Below are 24,664 nucleotides of genomic sequence, written 5' to 3' on the forward strand. Positions count from 1 at the left end.
GGGTCCAAGTTTTCAAGACAGTGTCTCTTTTCAAGATTCAAGATAAGATCTTGTATACGAACAGATCACAGAACAACTCTTTTGATGAACAAATGTGACATGCTTACAATATAGTGTAAAGTTTTTACATAGCTTTATTTATAGCTACATTTTGAACTTGTAACACTTTGCGATTAATAATAAACTTATACATTTCTGTTCCGTAGTCCCTATGAATAGCAATTTAATTGGTGATTCTATTTATGTGATAAGAAGAAGCTGCAAACGTTTTACAAAATACACAAATCCATCCACAAAAGCTGTTTTAGAGATTTAGTGTATGTTAAATACACTAAAATCATGTATAGATATGATTAATACAACAGATATGATTGTTTTCTAATTTTATTTCCAAGCCATTTGGATTTCTGGCATGTTTGGGTGAAGCAGTGCCTGAGTTTTTCCAAATACACTTTCTCAAATCTTTCCTCCGCCAGATTTGGCTGGAAAAATGCATGTGTGAGAACAGTTAATGAAATATTTGGTTTGTGTCTTTTCTTGTCTTTTTTTATTGAACCAGTTCTGAACAAAAACAAAGAAATATACAAGAATTTGGCATATCATAGTCTTAAAACCTAAAGGATAAATATCCTAATGGACAACCTTTTGATATTTGTAAGGTTTTGGACACAGCCAGTGTTGAAAGGTAAACAAATGGTATTAAAAATATGGCCAAATAACCCATCAGTCATTGAGGTCATCCCAATTTTTATTGAGTTCACATACAATTATTTCCAACAGTTTGGTGTCAGGAATATTACAATACACTGCTTTCTGACAAAAACACTGACTGGTAATGATAAATAATGATAAACCACAAACACAATATCAGTTCATCTATACAGACAAAAAACACAACATAGGTGAAAGGTTAAATAAGTCTGTGTGAATCTTAATGATCTTTATAGTTTCAGATACCATTCAGGATGTTTCCTTGAGCAAGATTCTTGATCATTTGGCAATAAATACCCCTGGTTTCTGGTCTTAAACAGAGGAAATACTGTCACACAATTGGTTAACACTTTAAGGTGGATATTTTCAAACACCTTCACATTAATGATGGATCTGTTCGTATTTATCAAAAAATAACAAAAGTATTTTAAAAGGAAAGTATTGTATTGAAAAAATCTATGTACTAGTGGGAACCAGAATATCACATTTTATTCCTGACAGATGATAGCAAAAGGCAAATTGCCTCTTCACCTCTCATCTGCCCCCACCCTCACCCCAATCAACCCATGACCCCCCCACCCTAGAACAGTGCACTTTATCTGACATGCAACTCCCTGCCCTAATGGTGCCATTGGGCCCGCGCGGGGCCAGGGACACCCTGCATGGGCGCGATTATGATTTCACCACCTGCTTCTTCTTCTGGAACTTTCTGAACTGCGATTGGATGGCGACGGCCGCCTTCTCCGTCTCGGGGGCGCCCATGTCGATGTCAAAGTCCTCAGCTGGGACGTCCTTCTTAGAGGGGTCTGTGGGAACGACACATTGTGTATTGGATCGATATTATGCACTGCATTTCTGTTGCAGTTCTGCAGTCAGGCTTGACTCTACTTTTTTCATGGTTGATCAGGTTTGACCTTTACATAGACCTTTGTGCTCTGCGGTAGCTGTACGACATGAAAAGGTTTCTTTAGTGGCATCAGTCGTTTTATGAAGAACCTTTAACATCCATGAAAATTTTTAATCGCGCAAAAGGTTCTTTATAGTGGAAAATTTGGTTCCTTAAATTATTAAAATGTTCTGTACACTTAGGAAAAAAATGGATCTTTTAAGAACTGTTCACTCAAAGGTTATTTGGGGAACCAAAAATGGTTCTTTTATGGCATTGCTACAAAAACTCCCTTTTGGAACCTTTATTTGAAAGAGTGTATTCCTGAATTTAAAAAAAAACTAATCAAAAATGATTTACTCCCTTTAATGTTGTTCTAAACTCACATGACTTTCAAAAGTCAAAAAGAGATATTTTTAAGTGTATTCACTCATATATTTGCATTTTTAGAAAATAACTTTGAAAATGTAATTTTGTTCCTCACACAAAGCTGCTGTGATCTTCAACTTTATTTTGAAAAAAACGAATAAAAGTAACGTAAATACTTTACAGTAAGGTAACATTTTACTTAAAGCCTTTATGTATAATGCATTATAAAGGGTTATTAAAGGGTATAATGCATCATAATTATTTATAATATGCATTGTAATGCATTATATTTTGTTGTCATAGATAATTATAACCGAATTTAAAATGCATAGTGTAACAATTAATTGATAAGTATTATATAATGTATTAAATGTGGTTACAATTATTAATGAGATTGTACAATGCATTATAAGGTGCATTACAAGCCATAATTAATGCATTAAAACTACTTTTATAATACATTATACATAAAGGCTTTAAGTGAAGTTTTAATACTTGTACAACATTTATTCATATTGTTGATATTGTTTAATAGTCCTGACCTAACATGAACAGCTGTATTTATTATTCAACGTTAACAAAGATTCTTAAATACTAAAACAAATGTCTCAAATGTTAAATTCATCTTAAGTTAACATCAAGCCATCCTAGGTATATATGATTTTCTTCTTTCAGACGAATACAATAGGAGTAATTCAAAAAAATATCCTGGCTCTTTCAAGCTTTATAATGGCAGTGAGTAGTGGTTGAGATTTTAAAGCAAAATAAAGTGCATCCATCCGTCATAAAAAGTACTGCACACGGCTTCAGGGGCTTAATAAAGGCCTTCTGAAGCGGAAGCGAAGCATTTGTGTAAGAAAAATATCCATATTTAAAACTTTGTAAATCTTAATCTCTAGCTTCTGCTAACTGTCGTATGCAGTTCACGAGAGAGTGGCGTTCCAGCGAATGACGTTTCGGACGTAGGCGTAGCATAAGCTCCGGTGAGAAGTGACGAACACAGAAGCACATAGGAGAGAGCAAAACAAAACACAGGTCATGAATTAGAGGTTCAAAACGAGGATTTGTAAAGAAAAGTGTCCAAGAATGTTGATATACTACAAGTTTTTCCTGTGGCTCAGTGGTAGAACATTGCGTTAATAGCGCAAAAGGTTGTGGGTTCAATTCCCAGGGAACACACACTGATTAAAAAAAAAAAAAAAAAAGTATAGCCTGAATGCACTGTAAGTCGCTTTTAAGCGTCTGCTAAATATGACCCTGGTCCACAAAACCAGTCATAAGGGTCAATTTTTTTAAATTGAGATTTAGACATCGTCTGAAAGTCGAATAAATAAGCTTTCCATTGATGTATGGTTTGTTAGAATCTGACAATATTTGGTCGAGATACAACTATTTGAAATGGAGTGTTTAATCTAATCATTATACATTACTGACACTCTGTCCTCCAATTTGATACTGTTAAGTGCTTTGACACAATCTGTGTTGTTAAAAGCGCTATATAAATAAAGGTGACTTGACTTGACTTGAAAATCTGGAATCTGAGGGTGCAAAAAAAATCAAAATATTGAGAAAATCGCCTTTAAAGTTGTCCAAATGAAGTTCTTAGCAATGCATATTACTAATCAAAAATTAAGTTGATATATTTACAGTAGGACATTTACAAAATATCTTCATGGAACATGATCTTTACTTAATATCCTGATGATTTTTGGCATAAAAGAAAAATTTATAATTTTGACCCATACAATGTATTTTTGGCTATTGCTACAAATATACCCCAGCAACTTAAGACTGGTTTTGTGGTCCAGGGTCACAAATGTAAATGTAAAGTTTTGCTGTAAACAAACGTGTTATGCTACGCCTACGTCCAAAACGTCATCCGCTGGAATGCCACTCTTGTGAACGCACATACGTCAGTTAGCGGAAGCTAGAGATTACACTTTATAAAGTTTTAAATAAGGATATTTTTCTTATACAAATGCATTTCTTCACTTCAGAAGGCCTTTACTAGCCTTGTGGAGTACTTTTATGATGGATGGATGCGCTTTGTTTTGCTTCAAAATCTCGACCACTACTCACTGCCATTATAAAGCTTGGAAGCACCAGGACATGTTTTAATATAACTCCGACTGTATTTGTCTGAAAGAAGAAAGTCATATACACCTAGGATGGCTTGAGGGTGAGTAAATCATGGGGTAATTTTCATTTTTGGGTGAACTATCCCTTTACGTTAATGTTAGTTAATGCATTAAAAGTGTTTCCAATAGTACTTCAATTTCTCATTTTTCATTCATGTGATAAGAACAACATGCTGCTGCTGATGATGATGATGATGATGTGTTACCATAACCGTAAGAAGAAGTCATTTAAAACAACATGAGGCTGACTAAATATTGACAGTTTCATTTTTGCGAGATCTATTCCTTTAATTGCACACTTTATTAAAAAACAGTTTCTTTAATCTAATCTACACTTACCTTCAAACACAAAATCATATTGCATTTTCTACAGATATTGTTTATACTGTGTAAGAGAGAAGGAGAGGTAAAGCAAACTTGCAAAAGATTCTGTCATGACTTTATCCAGATAATAAAATGCACAATTCCACTGTGGAGTAGTGAATTATACCTTGTCCACCTGAGGGTTTGATGTTTCCAGCTGATCCGGATTCTTGTCTCTGTAAACAAACAAAAATAGAACGGAGATGAATGTCTGTGGATATATTCAGAAGAAAATCCATATAGCCAATGAATGATGAGACAGGCATTGAAGATGTCAGTTTTCTGTCTCATTAGCTGATCACAATTTAGTGCTTCATATCCTGAATTAATAACTCTGTGTGTACAATGAATTTCAAACACTTCAGAAGAGCTTTGATGCTCCGACACTAAAGCAATCTTCCTCGGCGCGCGCGCGCGCGTGTGTGTGTGTGTGCGTGCCGCTCGTTTTCTGCTGATGGCATTCTGTATGGATCTGGTTACAGTGGAAAGCGTGTCATTATATGCAGAGGGATTATTCCACACACATACTCACACACACACACACACTGGCACAATTTAATCATATTAGTCTCTCTCTCTTTTCCTCTGTTTCCTTCTACCTCAATCAATCCTCTTGTGTTCAGTTCTATCTTTGTCTTACAGGCTCTGATAAACGTGTGGAATTTGCATAAGAATGTTTGGCTGGGGAAAATCTGTGAACACTTCACGTTGCCCAAATACAGAAAGCTCGGTTATTGCTTTGCATTAAGGAGCCGATGCAAAGAAGTCATCCTGCTGGATGGTGTGGCGTATAGTTTCGTGGCTGTTGCAAGGATGGTGAAGGGTGCTGCTGCATAAATTACAGTCATTTGAAATGTCATACAGCGTAGAGAGTTGAATGCATATGCACTCGGTGCTACATTGCACGATTAAAGCTTGAGAAATTAAATAGATGCTGAAATGTGAGTCCAAATTCCCAATCAGTCAAGTCAAGTTGGTTCAAATCAGCTGCACACTATTAAGCAGGAAAATAAGAGAGTAAATGTTGAAACTGTATCGAATTTCAGACAAAATTATGCTGTAAAGCAGCTTTAAGTTAGTTCAATGTTGGTTCAGTTCAGTTCAATAACTGTAAACTTCAATTATGAAACAAATATTCAGCAGAAGACAATAGTGTCGTTATTCAGCTCGAGTCAGTTCAATGTTGATTCAGGAGGAAATATTAGAAAGTTCTGTAAAAAAAGAAAAACAATACAGGTATTGAGAATGATTTGATGCAGATACTGGACATTTATTTGTGCATTAATCTTTATATTTAAGTTAGTTTTGTTATAAAAATATTTAAAAATATATATGTATAATTTAATAAAACTCTAAATATAATCTTTAGCAAATTTCAAAATGAAAATCCCTTTTTCATATTCTACATTATAGTGTTATAATAGAAGAAAAATAATTGCATTGTTTTAAAAAAAAGATAATCAGATTTAGTTTTACATGAAAATGCTACACTGGAAAAAAATACTATGAAACTTTTTTTTTTACTCAGAAATGTAACAAATAATTAAAGTAATTACAAAGAAAAGGCAGGTAACACATTGAATTTAATTTTGAAGGTGAAAAACTGAAATAGTATTTTCTTTTAAAGCATACTCCAATAATTATTTTGGGTCCAGATGGTGTAGTTGCAGCGTTTTCCAGCAGGGGAATTACTCACCATGCTAATGTCTGCACAAATCATTGCACAAAGTGATGCATTCCCAGCCAATAAGAAAATAAGAAAGTTTTAATGTTTAATGTACAGTTACATAGAGCAGAATTTTGGACCAATCAGATTTTACTATGGGCGGGGTCGTCTAGTTTAACACCACATATGTTGGACGTGGCTGTAAAGAAAGAAAAAAAAAATCACTTGTCGTGGTGTAAAGGTCAGGATGAATTAATGTATGTCAGGGCAGTTTATTCTGCTCCAGCACTTCTCATTTTCAAACACATTTCTAACCGCGCTGTAGGTACAAACCCGCAGTGAGACCCCCGCCCTGCTTCAGTTTCTGCTTGGAAAGGGGTGAAATGAGGGAAATCTCCTCACTGCAGAGGAACGCTCTCCTGTTTCTAATCCTGTTTATGTGAGGAAACTCTGGAGTGAGGAGCAGAGGGAGACATTTTCTGGCAGAATCAATATCAGCAGGGTTACATACCTTCGTCCTGACAGTCTCAAACCACACAGACTCTGAGCTAATGCCATTAAACTTGGATTATTACATTGGGCTCCGGGGAGGCACAAACAAACACATTAATTGGAGTGAAGTGTCAGTCAGCGGTGTGGTGGCATGTGAAGATGTGAGTCTGAGTGTGGTCAAATAAGGGCGAGAGAGAGATTTTATTCAATTTATTTAGCTAATCAGATGGACATCTGAGCATAGCCACTTTAAGGCAAGTCAGATCACCCGGCACCCAGCTATCTATGTAGGCAAGGATTTACTTTATTTACAGAAATATGTTACTCAAAATTATGCTTTGATCAGTGTTATTTTAGTATTATTTATATACCGTTATAGTATATATATTAAGAATTTTAATTAGCCTTTACTTTTATTTTATTTTCAGTTTTCATTGTAATTTTAGTTTTAGTAATTTTATGTCCTTATGATGTTTTTATTTGTTTTCTTCTTAAATATTTCTATATAGGGATCCGATGCATCTATATTTGTTTTTAATTAAAGTTTTAGTAATTTTAGTACTTGTATTAAAAGGGATAGTATATCTATATAGCATATAGATAGCTATGTTCTCTGAACATTCAAAACATCCATTTTTTTATTAAAAATTTTTCAAAAATGGTTTTCCTGGTTATGTGAATGTTAAAATTCAGTAACATTATCATTTTGAAAACATTTGCATTTTAGTCACTTAGACATCCAAATAAAACCTTGAACAATGTATAAATACTTTATATTTGTAGCACAAAATAGCGCAAAATTATACTATATTTTGCTTGAACATTCTGAGAACATTATTACAGAACATTATTACAGACCACATAACTTTGAATAAAAGTTCTATTAACATTACTGGAAGAACATTTGTTCATCACTTTGAAAGAGCCTTTCCAGAAAGATCTGAGAGCATTCCCTGTTACCTCTGCAGTCCAACAATGCAAATGACAATCTTAGTTATCCGAAAGAAAAGCAGGGACACAAAATCACATTAATGAGAGAATGACTGCAGGAAATAATTAGTTAATGCATAAACACCGGCTCCATTTGGAAGCGGCGAGCAGAGAGAAGCCGTTTTGGATGAAGCGTTTTCACCCTCCTCGTTCTCTCTCTTTCTCTACCGCCATATGCCTCCCCCATATTGTGTGTTCATTATGAACAATGATGAAAACGATGATTGCAATCATAAACTTCATTAGCTGCAGTGAAGCAAGGACTGGCAATGAAACCCATGTGTTCATCACGGGGCAATTAAAATTTTAAGAGAACAGGATGTTTGCTGCTTCTCAGTGGACAAACACGCTAGGACCCAAAGGGCTGCAGCGGACGAGAATTACGGCATGTAAAAATATGAATAAAAACCCTTTTACTTGGCATTTAATGTCAGGGGTGGAAAATAAATCTAATGTCAAGCATGACTCAGGTGTCAGACTCAGACTTCTGCAGATCCAAGCTTTGCAGTGAATTGAACCTGATGCCACAGAGATGCCCTGAGCTCAGCACACCAGTGCCCTTCAGAGCAGCGCTTGGCACTGCCACTCGACGCCGCAACAGCATCCCTCTCCTCGCAGTTTGAGCATGCACTGCTGCGACGCTAATGAAGAACCTCATTTATTTCCACTCACTCTGACAGCTGGATTCACTAATTAATAGAAATGTGTTTTAAACCCCATTTACAGACGATCATTGAACCGAACGCTGACAGCTTCCTCCTCAAAGGTGATTTATGGACATTCTTCTGGTTTCCAAAAAGCTTTTCTTTTTTTTTTTCAACCAGCAGTGAGTACAAATCATGCAGCTGATAGCTGTGTCTATAAAAGTGCGAATCAAACACTCTAGACTAATGATTCACACTCAAAATTGCAGCAAGTTTTACACCTCTTCCAAATTATTGTTGTGTTAAACAACTAAGGAATTGACAAACAAATTTAAAAAAATAATACTGTATTCCATCTTTTTTATTCGAAGCCATTTGGAGAGCTATTTTAAATTCATTTGGCAGCTTGAGATCTTGGAAAGGCTTCCATGCTGTTCTCAACATCTATTAAGAATTTAAGAGAGAAACACACAACTAGGACACAGACGGCTAAAGAGGGGGAAAAAATTGGGATCCGATGCGTCATATTTGAAGGCTAACAGATGCTCAACTGAATGTAGGAAACAGGCTGGAGGATGGGAACGCATACGGTGGCTTTTATTTGAGTGCCTCGCCACCAGAAAACACTGCAGGACGTAAATACTGAACTGATGAATGTGTGAAACCACATGCTGATGATTCCATAAATGATTATCTCCAAGCAGATCTCGCTGCGGGAACGGATCGCAACTTATTTTTGGCACAGAAATGTCTTGTATTCCATAGCATTCATATTAACTGCAGTCAAAAAATCTTTAATAAATGTGTAGAAGATGGCTTGAAACTAATTGCTAATGGTTAAACAAGAATTTTTGGCACTGATACTTCTTGTATTTACAGGTATTCATAATCAAATGCAGTCAAAGAGTAAAAAAAGAAGGCATGCAGCATTGCTAATTGCATTTATTAACAGCTAACTACTTAAATTAAACAAGGATCAACAAGAAAAGAAACAAGAAAACAAATTCCATTGGACAAACTAAATTTATATATTAAATGACAATCTTTCATTTTGATCCGATCATTTTATCATTTTATCAGTCCCCTGGTGAACATAATAAGGAAAATAATAAATAATTATTTTAAAATAAATATATTATATAAACTTACATATATAAATGCATTATTTATAAACAAAATGTACTATCCAAATTCTGATTTTCTATATATTTAAATTTATTTTTATAAATAATTTAAAATATATTATAAATCTACTTATTTGTAAATTGTCATTAAACAATTTTTTGTTTTATATATATTCACTGTAAAAAAAAATTTTTTAACTTAATTTCATGTTTAAATCAATGTGCTACTTGCTAAAAAAAAAGTGAAAAAGTAAAATTTTCCTGGCTGATGTAAAGCAATGGGTTTTTCACTCTGCATGTTCTATTGCTCCCCAGGTGAACATTTTACTATATTCTTATCTGTTACTGTATATATTTTGACTAAATGTCCATATATCAGTTTTCATGCCAATTCACTGACTAACTTTCTGAAGGGACAGTTATTCTTGTGCCAGAGCAAATTTGCATATCGATATGAACTCATATATCATATGCATTTCACTCTGATGTCTTCTGAGCTCCGTTTACGACTCAACTAAAATAATATGCTGCTCAATGCAGAAGAGTTTGTGTGATTTACAATATTATCTCCAGGAATCGCACTAGCGCTGAGGCAACACACTGTTCCAGAAAGCTGCGCCTCTGTTTTATTGTTCAACAAGCCTAATGAATAAACATCACGATGGGGAAAACAGAATGAGAGCACGAAATCAGGGGAAAACACTGGGAAAACAGAGAAAGACAGGTGAATAGCTAATCACACTTGAGGAAACGAGTACAAATGATTGACAGCTGCTTTTGTTAGCCGTCTTGTTGCATGTACATCCTGTTTCATAGACTTACTTCCTTTTCCACCATCCTGTAGCCTACATGAATTTTGCGATAATGGAATCTATTTTTCCTGCTGAGATAATCCAAGCAAGACTAATGACGGTGACTGCATGGACTCCTCATCAAATATTTAGCGACATTAGCAGTGGCAGCAGCCTGCCTTCAGGCGCCTCCCACCACGCGCCTCCCTTTCCCCGCATAAGAGGACACCACCACTGCAGGGGTATTTCCTTCTGCCCTGACACGTGCCCCCACCCTTCACACAGCACACTTCTGTGGCAGGAAGATTCTACCACCCGGCAGAACAAGTCAGAATAATAAAGCACACCCCATTTGCCCATCCGCCATCTTAAAGCAAAAGTTTATGTTAATATCACACTTCACCACAGGAATTTTACCCTCCAGTCACTGTCACAGTGCCAGTACTACAAAAAATAATAAAATAAATTAAAATAATTCTGAATTCAACTTAATTAACATGACAAGGTTACATAAGAGTTTTTTAAATATACAGTTCATCATTAAACATTGCAGAAGACATCCATCACTAAAATGTGTTTCAGGTATACAGAATATTACTTTCAATACTTAATATTATATGTACTATATTAAATATATAATTTATATAAGATTTTAATATATATATATATATATATATATATATACAGTCATGTGAAAAAGTTAGGACACCCTATTGAATTCCATGATTTTCCGTATAAAGACATCATAAAAAAATATCTTGTCCTTGGCAGGTCTTAAAATTTGGAGAATAAAACCTCCGATGAACAACAACACATGACATATTGCACCATGTCATTATTTATTTAACAAAACTAAAGCCATGTGTGACAAAGTTAGGACACCCTTACTGTTAACATAAGAGTTAAGAGGGTAAGTAGCTGTCAGGTACTGCTAATCAAATGCCTTTGATTAACTGATCATCAGCAAGTGTGAGCACCTCTATAAAAGCAGACGTTTTGGCAGTTTGCTGGTCTGGAGCCTTCAGGTGTGTGTTAACACAATGCCAAGAAGGAAAGACATCAGCAATGATTTTAGAGAAGCAATTGTTGCTGCCATCAATCTGGGAAGAGTAATACGGCCATTTCCAAACCATTTGAAGTCCATCATTCTACAGTGAGGACGTTTATTCCAAAATGGAAGACATTCAAAACAGACACCAATCCTGGAGTGGACGTCCCAGGAAATTCACCCCAGGATCAGACCGTGTAACGTTCAGAGAAATGGCAGACAAGAACTTCACTGCAGACTCTGCAGGTCTCAGTTAACATGTTAAATGATAAAGTTCATGACAGTACAATTAGGAAAATATGAGACAAGAATGGCATGTTTAGAAGGCTTGCCAGAGGAAAGCTTCTTCTATCTAAAAAAAAACATGGCAGCATGGTTTAGGTTTGCAAAGATGCATCTGAATGAACCATGAGACTTCTAGAATAATGTCCTTTGGACAAACGAGACCAAGTGGAGATGTTTGGCCATAATGCACAGCGCCACGTATGGTGAAAACCTAAAGCGCATATCATCACAAACACCTCATACCAAAAGTTACACATGCTGGTGGAGGGCTGATGATTTTGGGCTTTTGTAGCCACAGGACCTGGGCGCCTCACAGTCATTGAGTTGACTGTGAACTCCACTGTATACCAAAGTATTCTAGAGTCAAATGTGAAGACTGTCTGACAGCTAAAGTTAGAGAAGCAACATTAACTGGAGCAACATTGTAAAGAAGAGTGGGCCAAAATTCATCCAGAATGATGTGAGACACTGATAAAATTATACAGAATTATTACTTCAAGTTATTGCTGCTAAAAGTGGATCTACAGGCAACTGAATCATAGGGTGTCCTAACTCTGTCACACATGGCTTTTACATTTTGGCTTAATTTTTGTTAATTAATTAATAACACGGTGTGATATGTCATGTGATATTGTTCATCTGAGGTTTTATTTTCCAAATTTTAAGACCTGCCAAGGACCAGATCATTTTTTTTTATAATGTTCTGTTACAGAAAACCATGGAATTCAACAGGGTGTCCTAACTTTTTCACATGACTGTGTATGTAATATATATATATATATATATATATATATATGTACAGTTTCAATTTTGCTTGGTTTATAAAAAAAAAAAAAAAAAGAAAACTGTTCATAATATTACTGTTTTTATCAAATATTTTTGTCATTATTACTGTATTTTTATCAAATAAATAATGCATATGTGTGTGTGTGTGTGTGTGTGTGTATGTATATATATATATATATATATATATATATATATATATAGTTTATATTATAAATCTATAAGTGTATATATATATATATATATATATATATACATACACACACACACACACACACACATATATGCATTATTTATTTGATAAAAAATACAGTGATTAAAGTATTTCAATTAAATTATTTTTCAAAGTATATATTTTTCAAAAAGTATATATTTTGTCATCACACTCAAAATACCAGACAACCAAATTCTATTGATTTCCACTACTCAGTGTGCAGTGAGCAGTGAACACTGTGTAGAAACAAGAGTGCAGCTTTAAACTTGAGCCAGACACTAGAAGTGTGTGGTAAAATCTTCTTCATGGACTCTTTAATGGTCTATTTTTTCTCTCTATCCACATCTAATCCTCCTCTTGCCCTAATATGCCTTCTTTCATTCATTCATCCCTCTTTCTATCCTGTTCAGTGACATTTCCCTTTCAGAGCGGCTGCAGGGATTACTGCTCAAGCGGTGAGGCTGGGCAGAGAGCTGCGGTCCGACTCTCTCTGGCACTTTAGAGGGATTACCGGGGATCCGAGCGGAATCTGTGTGTGTTGTCAGAATGATTATGGTTTGAGGGGATGGTGAATCACAAACATGACTGTGATAAACAGCAGACACATTACAGTGGACGTAATTCATCACACAGCGGATGCAGGTGATGCATCAGACATTATGAAGCAGGCGCAGAGATTGAGGGAGCATTTCATGTGATTTAAAGTGGAACGGATCACATCCGACGCTTTACAATTTGACATGTTGGGAGATATTTATACAGCCTATCATATAACGAGCCCTAAAGCCAGGTGCACGTCATACAGTTTTTTTTGTTTTTTTTAAAGGCTGATTTTTTGCTTTTGCAACAAATCAAATACTCATTTAAGCATGAAACAAGACAATCTGGGGTAAGAAAGACTGTCATTAAACAAGATATATTTTCTGACAACTAGTTTTAACCCTATGTGTCATATTTGATATGCAATCATCTAAGGCCTTTAAATTATCACCATGATCAAAATTTGATGATCCATGCATCATATTTGAGAAAAATCAGGATAAAATGTGAGCATCAAATATAGGCTTTTGATTAATTTTTTTGTTTGTTTGTTTCAATCATCATTGTATTGCATTGCATTATAAGATATTTATATGCATTTTATGTAAATAGTCTGTAACACTGCTATCAGATAGTGTTATTTCTGTATCATTGAGATACTATTATAGTTTTTATTCATATTTTGAATCATTTTTTATTTTTATTTATTGTATTTTTAATTGTAAGTGTTTTATTTTTTTTTTTTAGTACTTTTTTATATAGTCAATAATATAATTATTAAGTTAAATTAAGTCATGACATATTGTCAAGTATGGTGACCCATACTCGAAATGGTGCTCTGCATTTAACCCATCCAAGTGCACACACACACAGCAGTGAGTAGTGAACAAGTGCACACACACACACACACAGTGAACACACACCCAGAGCAGTGGGCAGCCTTGCTCCAGCGCCCAGGGAGCAATTAGGGGTTTGGTGCCTTGCTCAAGGGCACCTTAGTCATAGTATCAAAGGTGGAGAGAGTGCTGTTTATTCACAATCCCCACCTTCAATTCCTGCCGGCACAAGAATCGAACCAGCAACCTTCAGGTTACAAGCCCGACTCCCTAACCATTAGGCCATGACTACCCCATATATATATAAAACGAACAGTAAAATAATAATTATATATATATATATAATTATTATTTTACTGTTCGTTTTAGTTCTTTTCTTATAAATCAAGTTAAAGGGGTCATATGATGCGATTTCTTGTTTTCCTTTTCTTTAGTGTGTTATGTAGCTGTTTGTGCATGTATACGATCTGCAGAGTTACAAAGCTCAAAGTCTCCCACAAAAGGATTTATTCTATCTAAAAGAGAAGGCTGATCCAGACTGGGCTAAAACGCTTCATTAAAACTGAACTTGTCTACGTCACAATGTGGAAATATTTGTGTAATGATGCCCAAATGTTCACGCAAAGAAAGAAGGCGTGGTTTCAGTGACCGCAGTAGTGTTGATGCAGCCATGTCAGGGAGACGCTGTGTTTCTATGCTAAAGCAAAAGCACTTTATATGGCCTTCAGAAAGTAGATGCAATTAAGAATCATTGTTAAGATTTGTTTACAACAGAACAGCACAACCCAAATGTTGTGCAACGCATTTTATGGAAGACAGTTTTGTGAACCTAGGAGAGTACAAGGCTGGATGTGCACAAAAGCTATGACATGCCATGACAATCTGGCGCTTCTGAATCAGCGACTGTAAGTATGTTTTGTTATTAGTTTAAGTATTTGCTATTGACTGTTCAAATGGGGAGTTTTGTGCAGTGTAGAGTAGCGCGTCGTGTGTGTGTGTGTGTGTGTGAGAGAAAGAGATAGACAGGGTCACATCACAGAGGAGTCACATGACACTGTTCCCCTCTCGGGCTTGAACTGATTGTAAAACTAAGGATATTATTAACTGTCTTCATATTTACTTTGAAAGCTGAAGCTCACGATTATGGTAAGGGGCGTTATATTTCCGACGCGCGCTTGTGGTGTTTGGCCAATCACAATGCACTGTGGCAGCTGGCCAATCAGAGCAGACTGCACTTGTCGGAAGGAGGGGCTTTGTAGAAAACGACACGTTTGAGAGAGGCAGGGCATAGATAATGTACAATAACTACAATAATGTACAGTATTTTAAAAATAATGTGTTTTTTTAACATTAAAGCATGTCAACATATTCTGTTACACCAAATACACAAAATAATGATCTTTAAAATAGCATCATATGACCCCTTTAAACTAAATTAATAGGAATGTTGCCTTGGCAACTAGCTAAAATAATAAAAAAATTTTGGAAAAAAGTTTTAATTTAGTTTTAGCTATCTGATATAAATTTCTCATTGATTTACATTACAAGCTACAAGAATTTCATCTTACCTTTTGGCCATATAAATAGCAACTGCACCAAATTGCATGTTTTTGTTCAGTTTGAGCCTTTGAATAAAAATTAGGTGTTTTTTTCCCCCCTCTTTGAGTATGAGATCCATATTCTCCTATATCATACTATATGAGCGATTAAAACCTGATATATCAAATATTATACTCAACAAACACATGCAAAAAATTTTTGTATATATTTTAATTAGTGCTGTCAATCGATTAAAAAATTTAATCGCAAATTTAAAACACTAGGATTTACCTGTATATGTGTTGAAATAAAGAAATGCATGACAAACTAGTTTAAGGAAACAGAATCTTTTATAGCCCCCCAACACTTCCGCCAGGTATGAGACATAATCCTTATTATTCTTTTATCATTATTCTTTTGGTTCCATTGCCGCTGTTGCCTCTGGCTTGCTCAGTTGGGGACACTTAATTTCTAGCGATTATCGTCAATTTGATTGCACAGATACTATTTAAACTAAACTGAGCTAAACAATGACATCTCTGAATTCAATAATGAAATGCCATTAACTGAAAATTGAGTGTTTAATCTTATCATTATACATTACTGACACTCTATCCTCCAATTTGATACTGTTAAGTGCTTTGACACAATCTGTGTTGTTAAAAGCACTATATAAATAAAGGTGACTTGACTTGACTTGACTTGACCTGTTCTGCAGGTGCATTAGAGCTAACATTAGCATCATGCTACATAAGACAATTTATGAGATTAATAGTACACTTTTACTCAAAACTCACTTTAAACCACCATTGAGTGTTTGTAATAACTTCCGATCTATATAACTTTACGATCACATGTGGAATTTGGTCGTTTACTGTTGTTAAAATATGCTATTTATAGCCTTTTTTGCCACTGTACAAATTAGCATTTCAGATGTAACGTACACATTCATTATTGTTATGAAAATATCCAAATCTCAAGAAAATCACATACAAACCATATCCTATCGTAATCGTGTGTTTATTATCTTATATAATACATAGTGGCTGTTGTCATGTTTATTTCTGCTGTGTAAAAGCCTTAACATGTATGCTCTGGCTGAAACTTTGTGATTCACATTAGTAAAAGGATCTATTTTCATTTTTATGTATACACTTTGGGCGGCCCGCGGTACATTATAAAAGTAGCCCAAAAAACCACAACCCACGGTTCTGTAATTTTTCCCGCGACTACATTTTCAAAATTGTGCTGGAAAACCGCAACCCAGGCAACTTCGCGAACCCGTATCACACTATGATAGGTAACCTTCTGCGCTGCGATGATGGCAGGTAGTTGGGGTCAAACCTTATCAAACGATTAATTTGCGTTAAAAAATATTAACGCGTGAAAATTTTTTGACTAATTGCATGCGTTAACGTGTTAACGATGACAGCCCTAATTTTAATATTTTGACTAAAGGCTCAAAAACAGTTCACTAAACAGTTCAATTTTTTCCTTACTGTTATTTCATAAGCCAGGTTTTACAGGGTTAATATCTTGCAATTTTGCTTCTCAAGATTTCTTTTTAAATAATGTTTAAATGTTATTTTTAAACAGATTTCAGTCATTTGCTTCATCATTTGGAAGCAAAAGGCATTGTCAACTGGTAAACATTACAGCCCCTCTGGTGATTGAGTAGTTTTGTAGGCAGTTGGCTTAAGAACTGATCTTGTCTTCTGGTGTCAGCAGCTAGATCAAATTTGCATGTGAGCATCTGTCTCAGAATTGCTGTACACTCAAATTTGTCCATCAGTGTCCTCCAAGGGTGGATGTAATTAACTTACAAACCCCTTTAATCTGCAGATTGGGGGTTCAAAAAGGTGAGACGGACACAATCAGTCCGCCAACCATCCTTTCTTATGCCAGTATTTCAACATTGCCGCTTTCCATGAATCAATAACCCTTCAGACCCCAAGCCTCTTCTGAGGAGCGAGCGGCACAAATCCCTTTCTGCCGATAATGGCTCCAGGTTCTGACAGGCGGTTCAATACTGTGTACACATTGCTGATACATCAGGGAAACAAGTGCAGTGCTGAGTTGCAGGAGAGTTTGCTTTGGAGTCTGCTCAGGGCAACTGACCAAGGAAATAAACAGTAAATCTGCTCCTGTGCAATGCGGGATCTGAGATCTAGTGCCGTGCCGTCAGATGTTTAATGCGGCGAGAGGAAGATGAAGACATAAACGAGCAGGAGGAACAGAACCGTGTGCCCCGGACCGCCGTGTGCAGCGCGTTTGGGGAGGTCATTGTTTATGCGTGTGCAGTCTGGTTCCCCCATGCACACAGTCGAGCGCGCATTTCCTCTTTATCCGTGTGGAAGATGCAGAAGCGCTGGGCCGTAATGTATAAAAATCAATTGTCAGGCCTGATTACATCCAGTGTTTGCACCTCGAGGGCCATAAGTTGCTTTTGATCTCCGTCAAGTTCATAGCTGCGTTCACCACAGCACATGGAGCTGCTCAGTTCAGATGTAGCTCCAAATATATCAAGCACATTGTTTAGGTTTACGAGGGTAACCAAGTTATTTCGCGTTATTTTGCATATTTTAAACCTCATTCTGCAAAACATCTTCCAACGTTATTTTGAGCCCTGCAGCAACTCTACTGATAATGTAACACCAATATCAAAATCACCTTTTAGTCTAAATAATGAGCACAGATGTACACTTTTACCAGCCATGAAAGCCTGCAGATATTAGCAACATGGCCCAGTAATCTAAGATTGTATTTTACACAGTATCACAAAAGATAAAAAAGTTATACAATCTGCAATGACTTCAACTTTAAAATCTCACTATAGGGTCATATCGTACAATCTAACCAGAAACAATCATAAATGCAAAATTGTTGATTTTGATGGCTTCCATTGTCCTCGTTTGTAAGTCCCTTTGGATAAAAGCGTCTGCTAAATAACTAAATGTAAATGTATGTATGTATATATATATATATATATATATATATATATATATATAATAACAAACTAAATTACAAATACATTTAGTTATTTAGCAGACGCTTTTAATAATTTTACGCTTTTAGTAATTTAGTTTGTTATTATATGTATATATATATATATATATATATATATATATATATATATATACATATATATATACATACATATATGTATATATATATGTATGTATACTAATTACAAATAAATTACAAATACATTTAGTTATTTAGCAGACGCTTTTAATAATTTTACGCTTTTAGTAATTTAGTTTGTTATTATATGCATACATACATACATTTACATTTAGTTATTTAGCAGACGCTTTTATCCAAAGGGACTTACAAATGAGGACAATGGAAGCCATCAAAATCAACAATTTTGATAAATATATATATATTGTATTATTCTTATTCTTATTATATATAGCTTATTATATTTATTTAAACGCTTTCATTTTTATTTTGTATTTAGGAAAATGGTTAATTTGTAAGCATATTGAAACTGAAATATAAACTTTATCATTTAAATGTATATACAAATGTTTATTAGTAAGCAAAACTATTTATTAAAAAAATACTGCCTGAATATTTATCTAATAAGTACATTTTTTATCTTTGAATATGAAATATTTTAACTTTTAAAACTACATTTCCCATGATTCTCAGCAGCATTTTGCTTTTCTTTTTTTCTCTTTTTTTTTGCATTAGCACAAAGAATGCTTCACTTCTCAGTAAGATGAAACAATAGAAAACATATGAAATTACTTATCTCATTCAATTTATTTAGACTAAAACCACTTGAGTACACTTCACACTGCAATTATGACTTCTGATCTACACGCAAGAACTTCCCAGGAGCACTTTATACCAGATGTCAGAAGCGGACCCCTATTATAGTTCAAATCCAAATCCACCCTGTGTTACATAATCCTACACAGCAACAAAAGTCATCTACAAATCCGCTTAATATCTCAGTGTGGACAGCAGTTCAATCTCTGGTCTGCCCTCCAAATCTGGACCTTTTGGATTTAGTACCGTACCCGCATTCTGTAGCTTTATGTACAGATTTGCTAACCAATACACAGCTGTAGCTTTTCTGGGAATAATGGGAAGGTAAAGAGAAAAAGTGATTTCTCCACTCTCAAATGTCGGAAAGACCAATCAATCCATACTAACACGGTGGAGGTCATCGCTGATTGTGACTAATCCTGATCTCTTTGTCTGATCTCATCAGTCTGTGCAGTGTATTTTCACTGCATATTTATTAAATACCTGTTTAAACAATGACTCAGATATCTAATCAGGTAAATGTGTCACAGAGCCCATTTCAGGCATAAGAGATTACACTCCAAAACATATCAAATCCTAATGATCCTAACGCTCAACCTCAAATTCAGACAGACTCTTGTAAACATGACAGCTGTTTTGTTTTGCAGTCTCTTTTTTTATTTACTCACCCTCATGCTATTTAAAAGCTGTTTCCTACTTGAAACTTGGGCTACCAAACCCCAAAATGAGTCAATGTATTGTAAAGGTGGTTCATATGATTCATACAACTAAAATTCAGGTTTTCGCTTAAAAAATTTTATTATGAACAATTGAAGGTGATTCTATGTGCATAGTAATGAAACAATTTCATATTTTAAATGATTAAATGAAATAGATTTAAAAGATAAATAAAATAAATAATGCAGGATCCATTCTTTCCCTTCCTTAAGTAGCTATGCTCATGTATTTTCTCCTTGTGCAAATAATAATTGTTAAAAGTAATTTTACACAAATTTTACAGTAGTGATGAATGGCTATATTGACACATTTTGTCCCCAGAAATTGATTTATCAGTATCATTCATAGTACTTTGTAAAAACTATTTTCATGTTAATTTGGAGATTCAATGTGAAAATGTTTGATTGCAAATTTTAATCCCCCCCCCCCCTTTACAGCATGACAATACCAGTCTAGAATCACTTTCATAACAATTCACAGACGAAATAAAATCAAACAGGCACTGAACATCATGAAGTAAATAAAGGCAGAATTTTAATTTTCAAGTTAGCTAATCCTTTAAGAATAAAATACCAGCTATTGTGTTATATTGTTTTGAGTCCATAATGAGCATATCTAGGATTCTGCCCACCTGCGTTTTCCCTCGTTCCCACCCGTATCTCTGGAATTCCAGCAATATTTCTGGACATGCGAACACTTCAGCCAGTCTAAATTTGTAAGAGAGCGTGAAAATCTTTCTTTTGGCTCTTAAGTGAGAAGAACATACTGCTGGGACAGGTCAAGGGAAGATCTTAAATTATTCAAGAGTGTTGTATGAAGTCCATACTCCACTAGCATCTGCATGGAGGAGTACCCAGCTTATCCTGCTCTATCTAGCATTTCTGGATTCCATGTGCTTCCTCTGTTCATTTAACTGACAGATATGCTAGAATGGGCCAGCAGATTTGTTTGAAGATGTGCAGCACACCATACGCCTTATTGAGCTCTTTTAACAAATACTACGTTCAAGCATGTTTTTAATCGAGACTAAAATGATCATTTATATAGCCTAACATTCTTACATTTCCTGCTCCTGCTATGAGGGAAGCTCCTCATCCACTGATGCTGCAGTGGGTCGGCGCGCACTATGCACAAACGCGCGCGCTCACTATCAAAGACAAGACGCGCGCGCTTCGGACATTTCGAGCGCGTGAGAGGCAGTAGACGATGGTAAGTCCGAATCATTTCTGGAATCGGTTCTTTCGAACACTCAAAGAAAAAAACGTTCTCAAACGATCCAGTTAAGTATATAGCTAAATTGTTGTTTGACATTTCATGTCTAATTGTTAAGTTTATCGCAGCCACGATTCAGCTCATTAAAAAACAAGACGCCATTTAGAACCTAAATATAATTAGCATTTAATACAATAGCAAAAGGTAGGCTATTCTTACTTAGGCTCAGTGATGGGAATAACGGCGTTATAAATAAACGGCGTTACTAACGGCGTTATTTTTTCAGTAACGAGTAATCAAACGAATTACTGTTTCCCCCGTTACAACGCCGTTACCCTTACTGACAATAAAATGTGGCGTTACTATATTATATTATTAGAATTTAATTTTTCAGTTCATCTGAATGGATGTGCAGTGTAGGTGTATTTGACGTACCATAAACTCTAGTGTGAAGCGCACGACTCGCCGTCGCTTTCTCTCACAAACACGCGCGCAAAGAAAGATACAGAGCAAGAGAGTCTTTCATAACATGCAGAATTGACGCGCTACATGTAAACTATATCCTTTGTTGCATTTTCCTGTCAAAATAACGGAGTTCCTTTGAGCTTTTAAGAACTGCCGGTTTCTCTGGTAGTGGGCGGAACTAATGCGCAAACAACAATTTCATTGGCTGGCGCTCACCTATTATCGTCCCTGTTTTAATTTCAGCAAATCAATTCGAGCAAACGCAGACAACGTGATTAATATTCATGAACCCAGCAGCTCATTGATCCTTAGGGCGTTTTATATTGATGACAAATATGCCTTCACACTTGGTTATTCTAATTACTAAAGTTCTATCATCATATAATATTAAATTATCATAATATTATATTATAATGCTTGACTGACTGGTACTAAGTGTCAGTAGATAAATAGTGTAGATTAATGTAGAATGTTTTATAATAATAATTTATTCTTTTTGGTGTCCATTTCATTAATTTAACATATTTAATATTGGGGGCATACAAAGTTATTTGACATTTGAACATTGTTTTAAAAGTAACGCAATAGTTACTTTCCCTGGTAATTAGTTACTTTTATAATGATGTAACTCAGTTACTAACTCAGTTACTATTTGTGAGAAGTAACTAGTAACTATAACTAATTACTTTTTTAAAGTAACGTGCCCAACACTGCTTAGGCTATATCGTTGTAGAACTTGTTTATTAAAATAATTTTCTTCCTTAAAACGAAATCTGTTTATTAAACTGTTATAATCTATTTTTATTTGTTAACATTGCTGCTTAGGCCATTTTTTTTTTCATATCGGTTCAATGAGTCGTTGAATCATGGACCATTGCGAATCTAACAGAGGGTTTTAGGTTGTCACTGGGGATACGAACGGGAAAAAATAATAAAAACAGATGATTCTCGGTTTATCGAGTGAGCTTTTAACCCAGGTGATGATTATGAGTCGGATATGTCCACAAAGAAACGATTCTCTGTTTAATGAATCAGTGCGTTGCTGAATCGAAAACAACTCGATTCCGATTCAGTTCGTTTTTAGAATGAATCGTTTTGACTTGTTCTGTAAACCAGTTCAGTGTAGGCTATTAAAAAGGTTCAACGGAAATAGTCTACTAAACGGCTGTGGTTAAGATTTAGACTCAAATATTTTAAAATCAGCCCTAATTTAAAGATAAATTTAAAGAGTCCAGACAGCTAGGCGTAGGCTTAAAAACTATCTGTGGTGGCTTCATGTTCATAGTAGCTAAGTAAAAACTAAAACGAATAAAACGAATTCTATATATATATATATATATATATATATATATATATATATATATATATATATTATGCAAACATTATCAAAAGCGTTTGGTGCATCAAAATACTACAACTTCGACTAATTCGAAAGATCATGAGAGCAAATTTACTAGCCGCTTATCATCAATAAACATCACAGTGTCATTCCATGTTAGTGTTGAGTCTTAACTGACAGCTGTCATTTGTTGCATCATTAATCAAAGCGTGGATAATGCTGATTCGACAATCTGCCTGCGCGCGCAGATGCAACAGAACAATATTCCCAATCCGTCGCGCTCTTCTCAGCTTTACTAAGCATGTTGTTCTGATAAATGGATGCCATTTCAGTTTTTAAAACGATTGTTTGCGGTTGTAGTGAAGAAAGCATGCGCTCAAACTCCGCAAACGGGGAAATATTAGACTGCAATCAATGGAAGTTCAAGGCATTGTCTTAATGTAGCATTTTCAGGTCTCCCCAACACTGAAAGAGAATTTCCTCCTAGGGAAACCCCATTAGCTCGTTACAGTAGAGTGATGCATCGTGCACCGAGGGTTATAGTATATGAGGAAAGCTCACCTCACTCATGCTGGATGATGAGTATGATGATGAAGGGTGGATTCGGCAGAAGAGCAGCAGTGATGCAGTCCTTCAGTCCGCGCGCTGCGTGGGTTTGTGCGCCTGCTGGAGTTTTATACTTGGAGCTCCAACTCCCTTTCATGTCATCACGTTTGCACTAAACCAATGGAAAGCTGCCGGTGTCAACGCTTCTGATGTCACCACTTTAATCTTCTGAATAATCACTGAAGCGCACAATTGCAGCCTTTACGATTCCTATAGAAATGTACAGCATGATAAATGACATATTTTGATGCATAGGAATTCAACTTCAATGCATTAAACATATAGCTTATACAGTACTATATATTTCTATCTATCAACATATTTAACTTAACGCACCTTCATTGCATTGAAATATATAATGTGTATAATATATAATGTATCACTAGCCTATATATATGTGTGTGTGTGTTGAGGGTTAAGGATAAAGAATTAGTAGCTCATTAAAAGACATTGGAAAGTCTCCACCATGATAGCAAAAATTTGGAATTTCTACTGCTTTGAAGAATAAATCATTATAATAAATAAATAAAATAATAGTAAAATAGTACATTTATGTATACAACCAAGTAACTATCCCCACTAAATGTATTCAGTTTGCATTACAATTTGCAAAAATGAGGTGTTCCCTCCACGACTGGACAGCAAATGTGCTTGTGCACCTCGGTGCAGATCCGGTATCTCCCTCCTAGAGAGTCAGCATGCAGCCCTCGACTCGCATAGATTCAGATGAACGCCAGTGCTAAAGCTTCACTGCAGCAGTGGTTCTTGGCATACATGAAGTTTGGATCAATGTAATCTTTAAAACAGCAGCAGGAAGATGCCTCACCAGCAAAAGACCTAGAGCCAGCCCTGTTGAAGAGAATGGTCCTTAATAAGGGGATATCTTAATAAATCATTTGTGTATTAGCATATGCATTGATTGTGCATGTGCAATGGAGGGGGGAAACGTGCAGTTTTCTCCTTCGCTGCAGCATGTGAGCTTGGGGAGAGTTCCTGTTTGCGTGCTGCCACCCACAAACTAACACAATTTCAAACCGTTTTGGGGCTTGGTGCATCAGATTCACATACGGTCTTTATAATCTCTGAGCAGCGAGTTTGGTTATCACAGATGTTATCATCTCTCTCA

At 35.5% G+C, this 24,664-nt stretch overlaps 1 protein-coding gene across 1 annotated transcript; it reads right to left on the bottom strand.

The window, feature by feature from the left end:
• Positions 1-1,289: 1,289 nt before the first annotated feature.
• Positions 1,290-23,629, bottom strand: pcp4a (Purkinje cell protein 4a). Its single transcript, XM_058789706.1, has 3 exons — positions 23,494-23,629; positions 4,595-4,643; positions 1,290-1,517 (listed from the first exon to the last, which is right to left on the bottom strand). Exons 1-3 carry the CDS (start codon positions 23,500-23,502, stop codon positions 1,384-1,386), a joined length of 192 nt encoding a protein of 63 aa, XP_058645689.1. The 5' UTR covers positions 23,503-23,629; the 3' UTR covers positions 1,290-1,383.
• Between the last annotated feature and the right edge of the window lie 1,035 nt (positions 23,630-24,664).

The sequence above is a fragment of the Onychostoma macrolepis genome, chromosome 10 (assembly GCF_012432095.1).
Source record: "Onychostoma macrolepis isolate SWU-2019 chromosome 10, ASM1243209v1, whole genome shotgun sequence".
NCBI classification, from domain to species: Eukaryota; Metazoa; Chordata; class Actinopteri; order Cypriniformes; family Cyprinidae; genus Onychostoma; species Onychostoma macrolepis.

What these genes read in the sequence shown, in the direction of transcription:
- pcp4a (XM_058789706.1), bottom strand. An exon ending in CAAACCCTCAGGTGGACAAG is followed by an intron (nt 1,518 to 4,594) that starts GTATAATTCACT and finishes TCGTTCCCACAG; the next exon opens with ACCCCTCTAAGAAGGACGTC.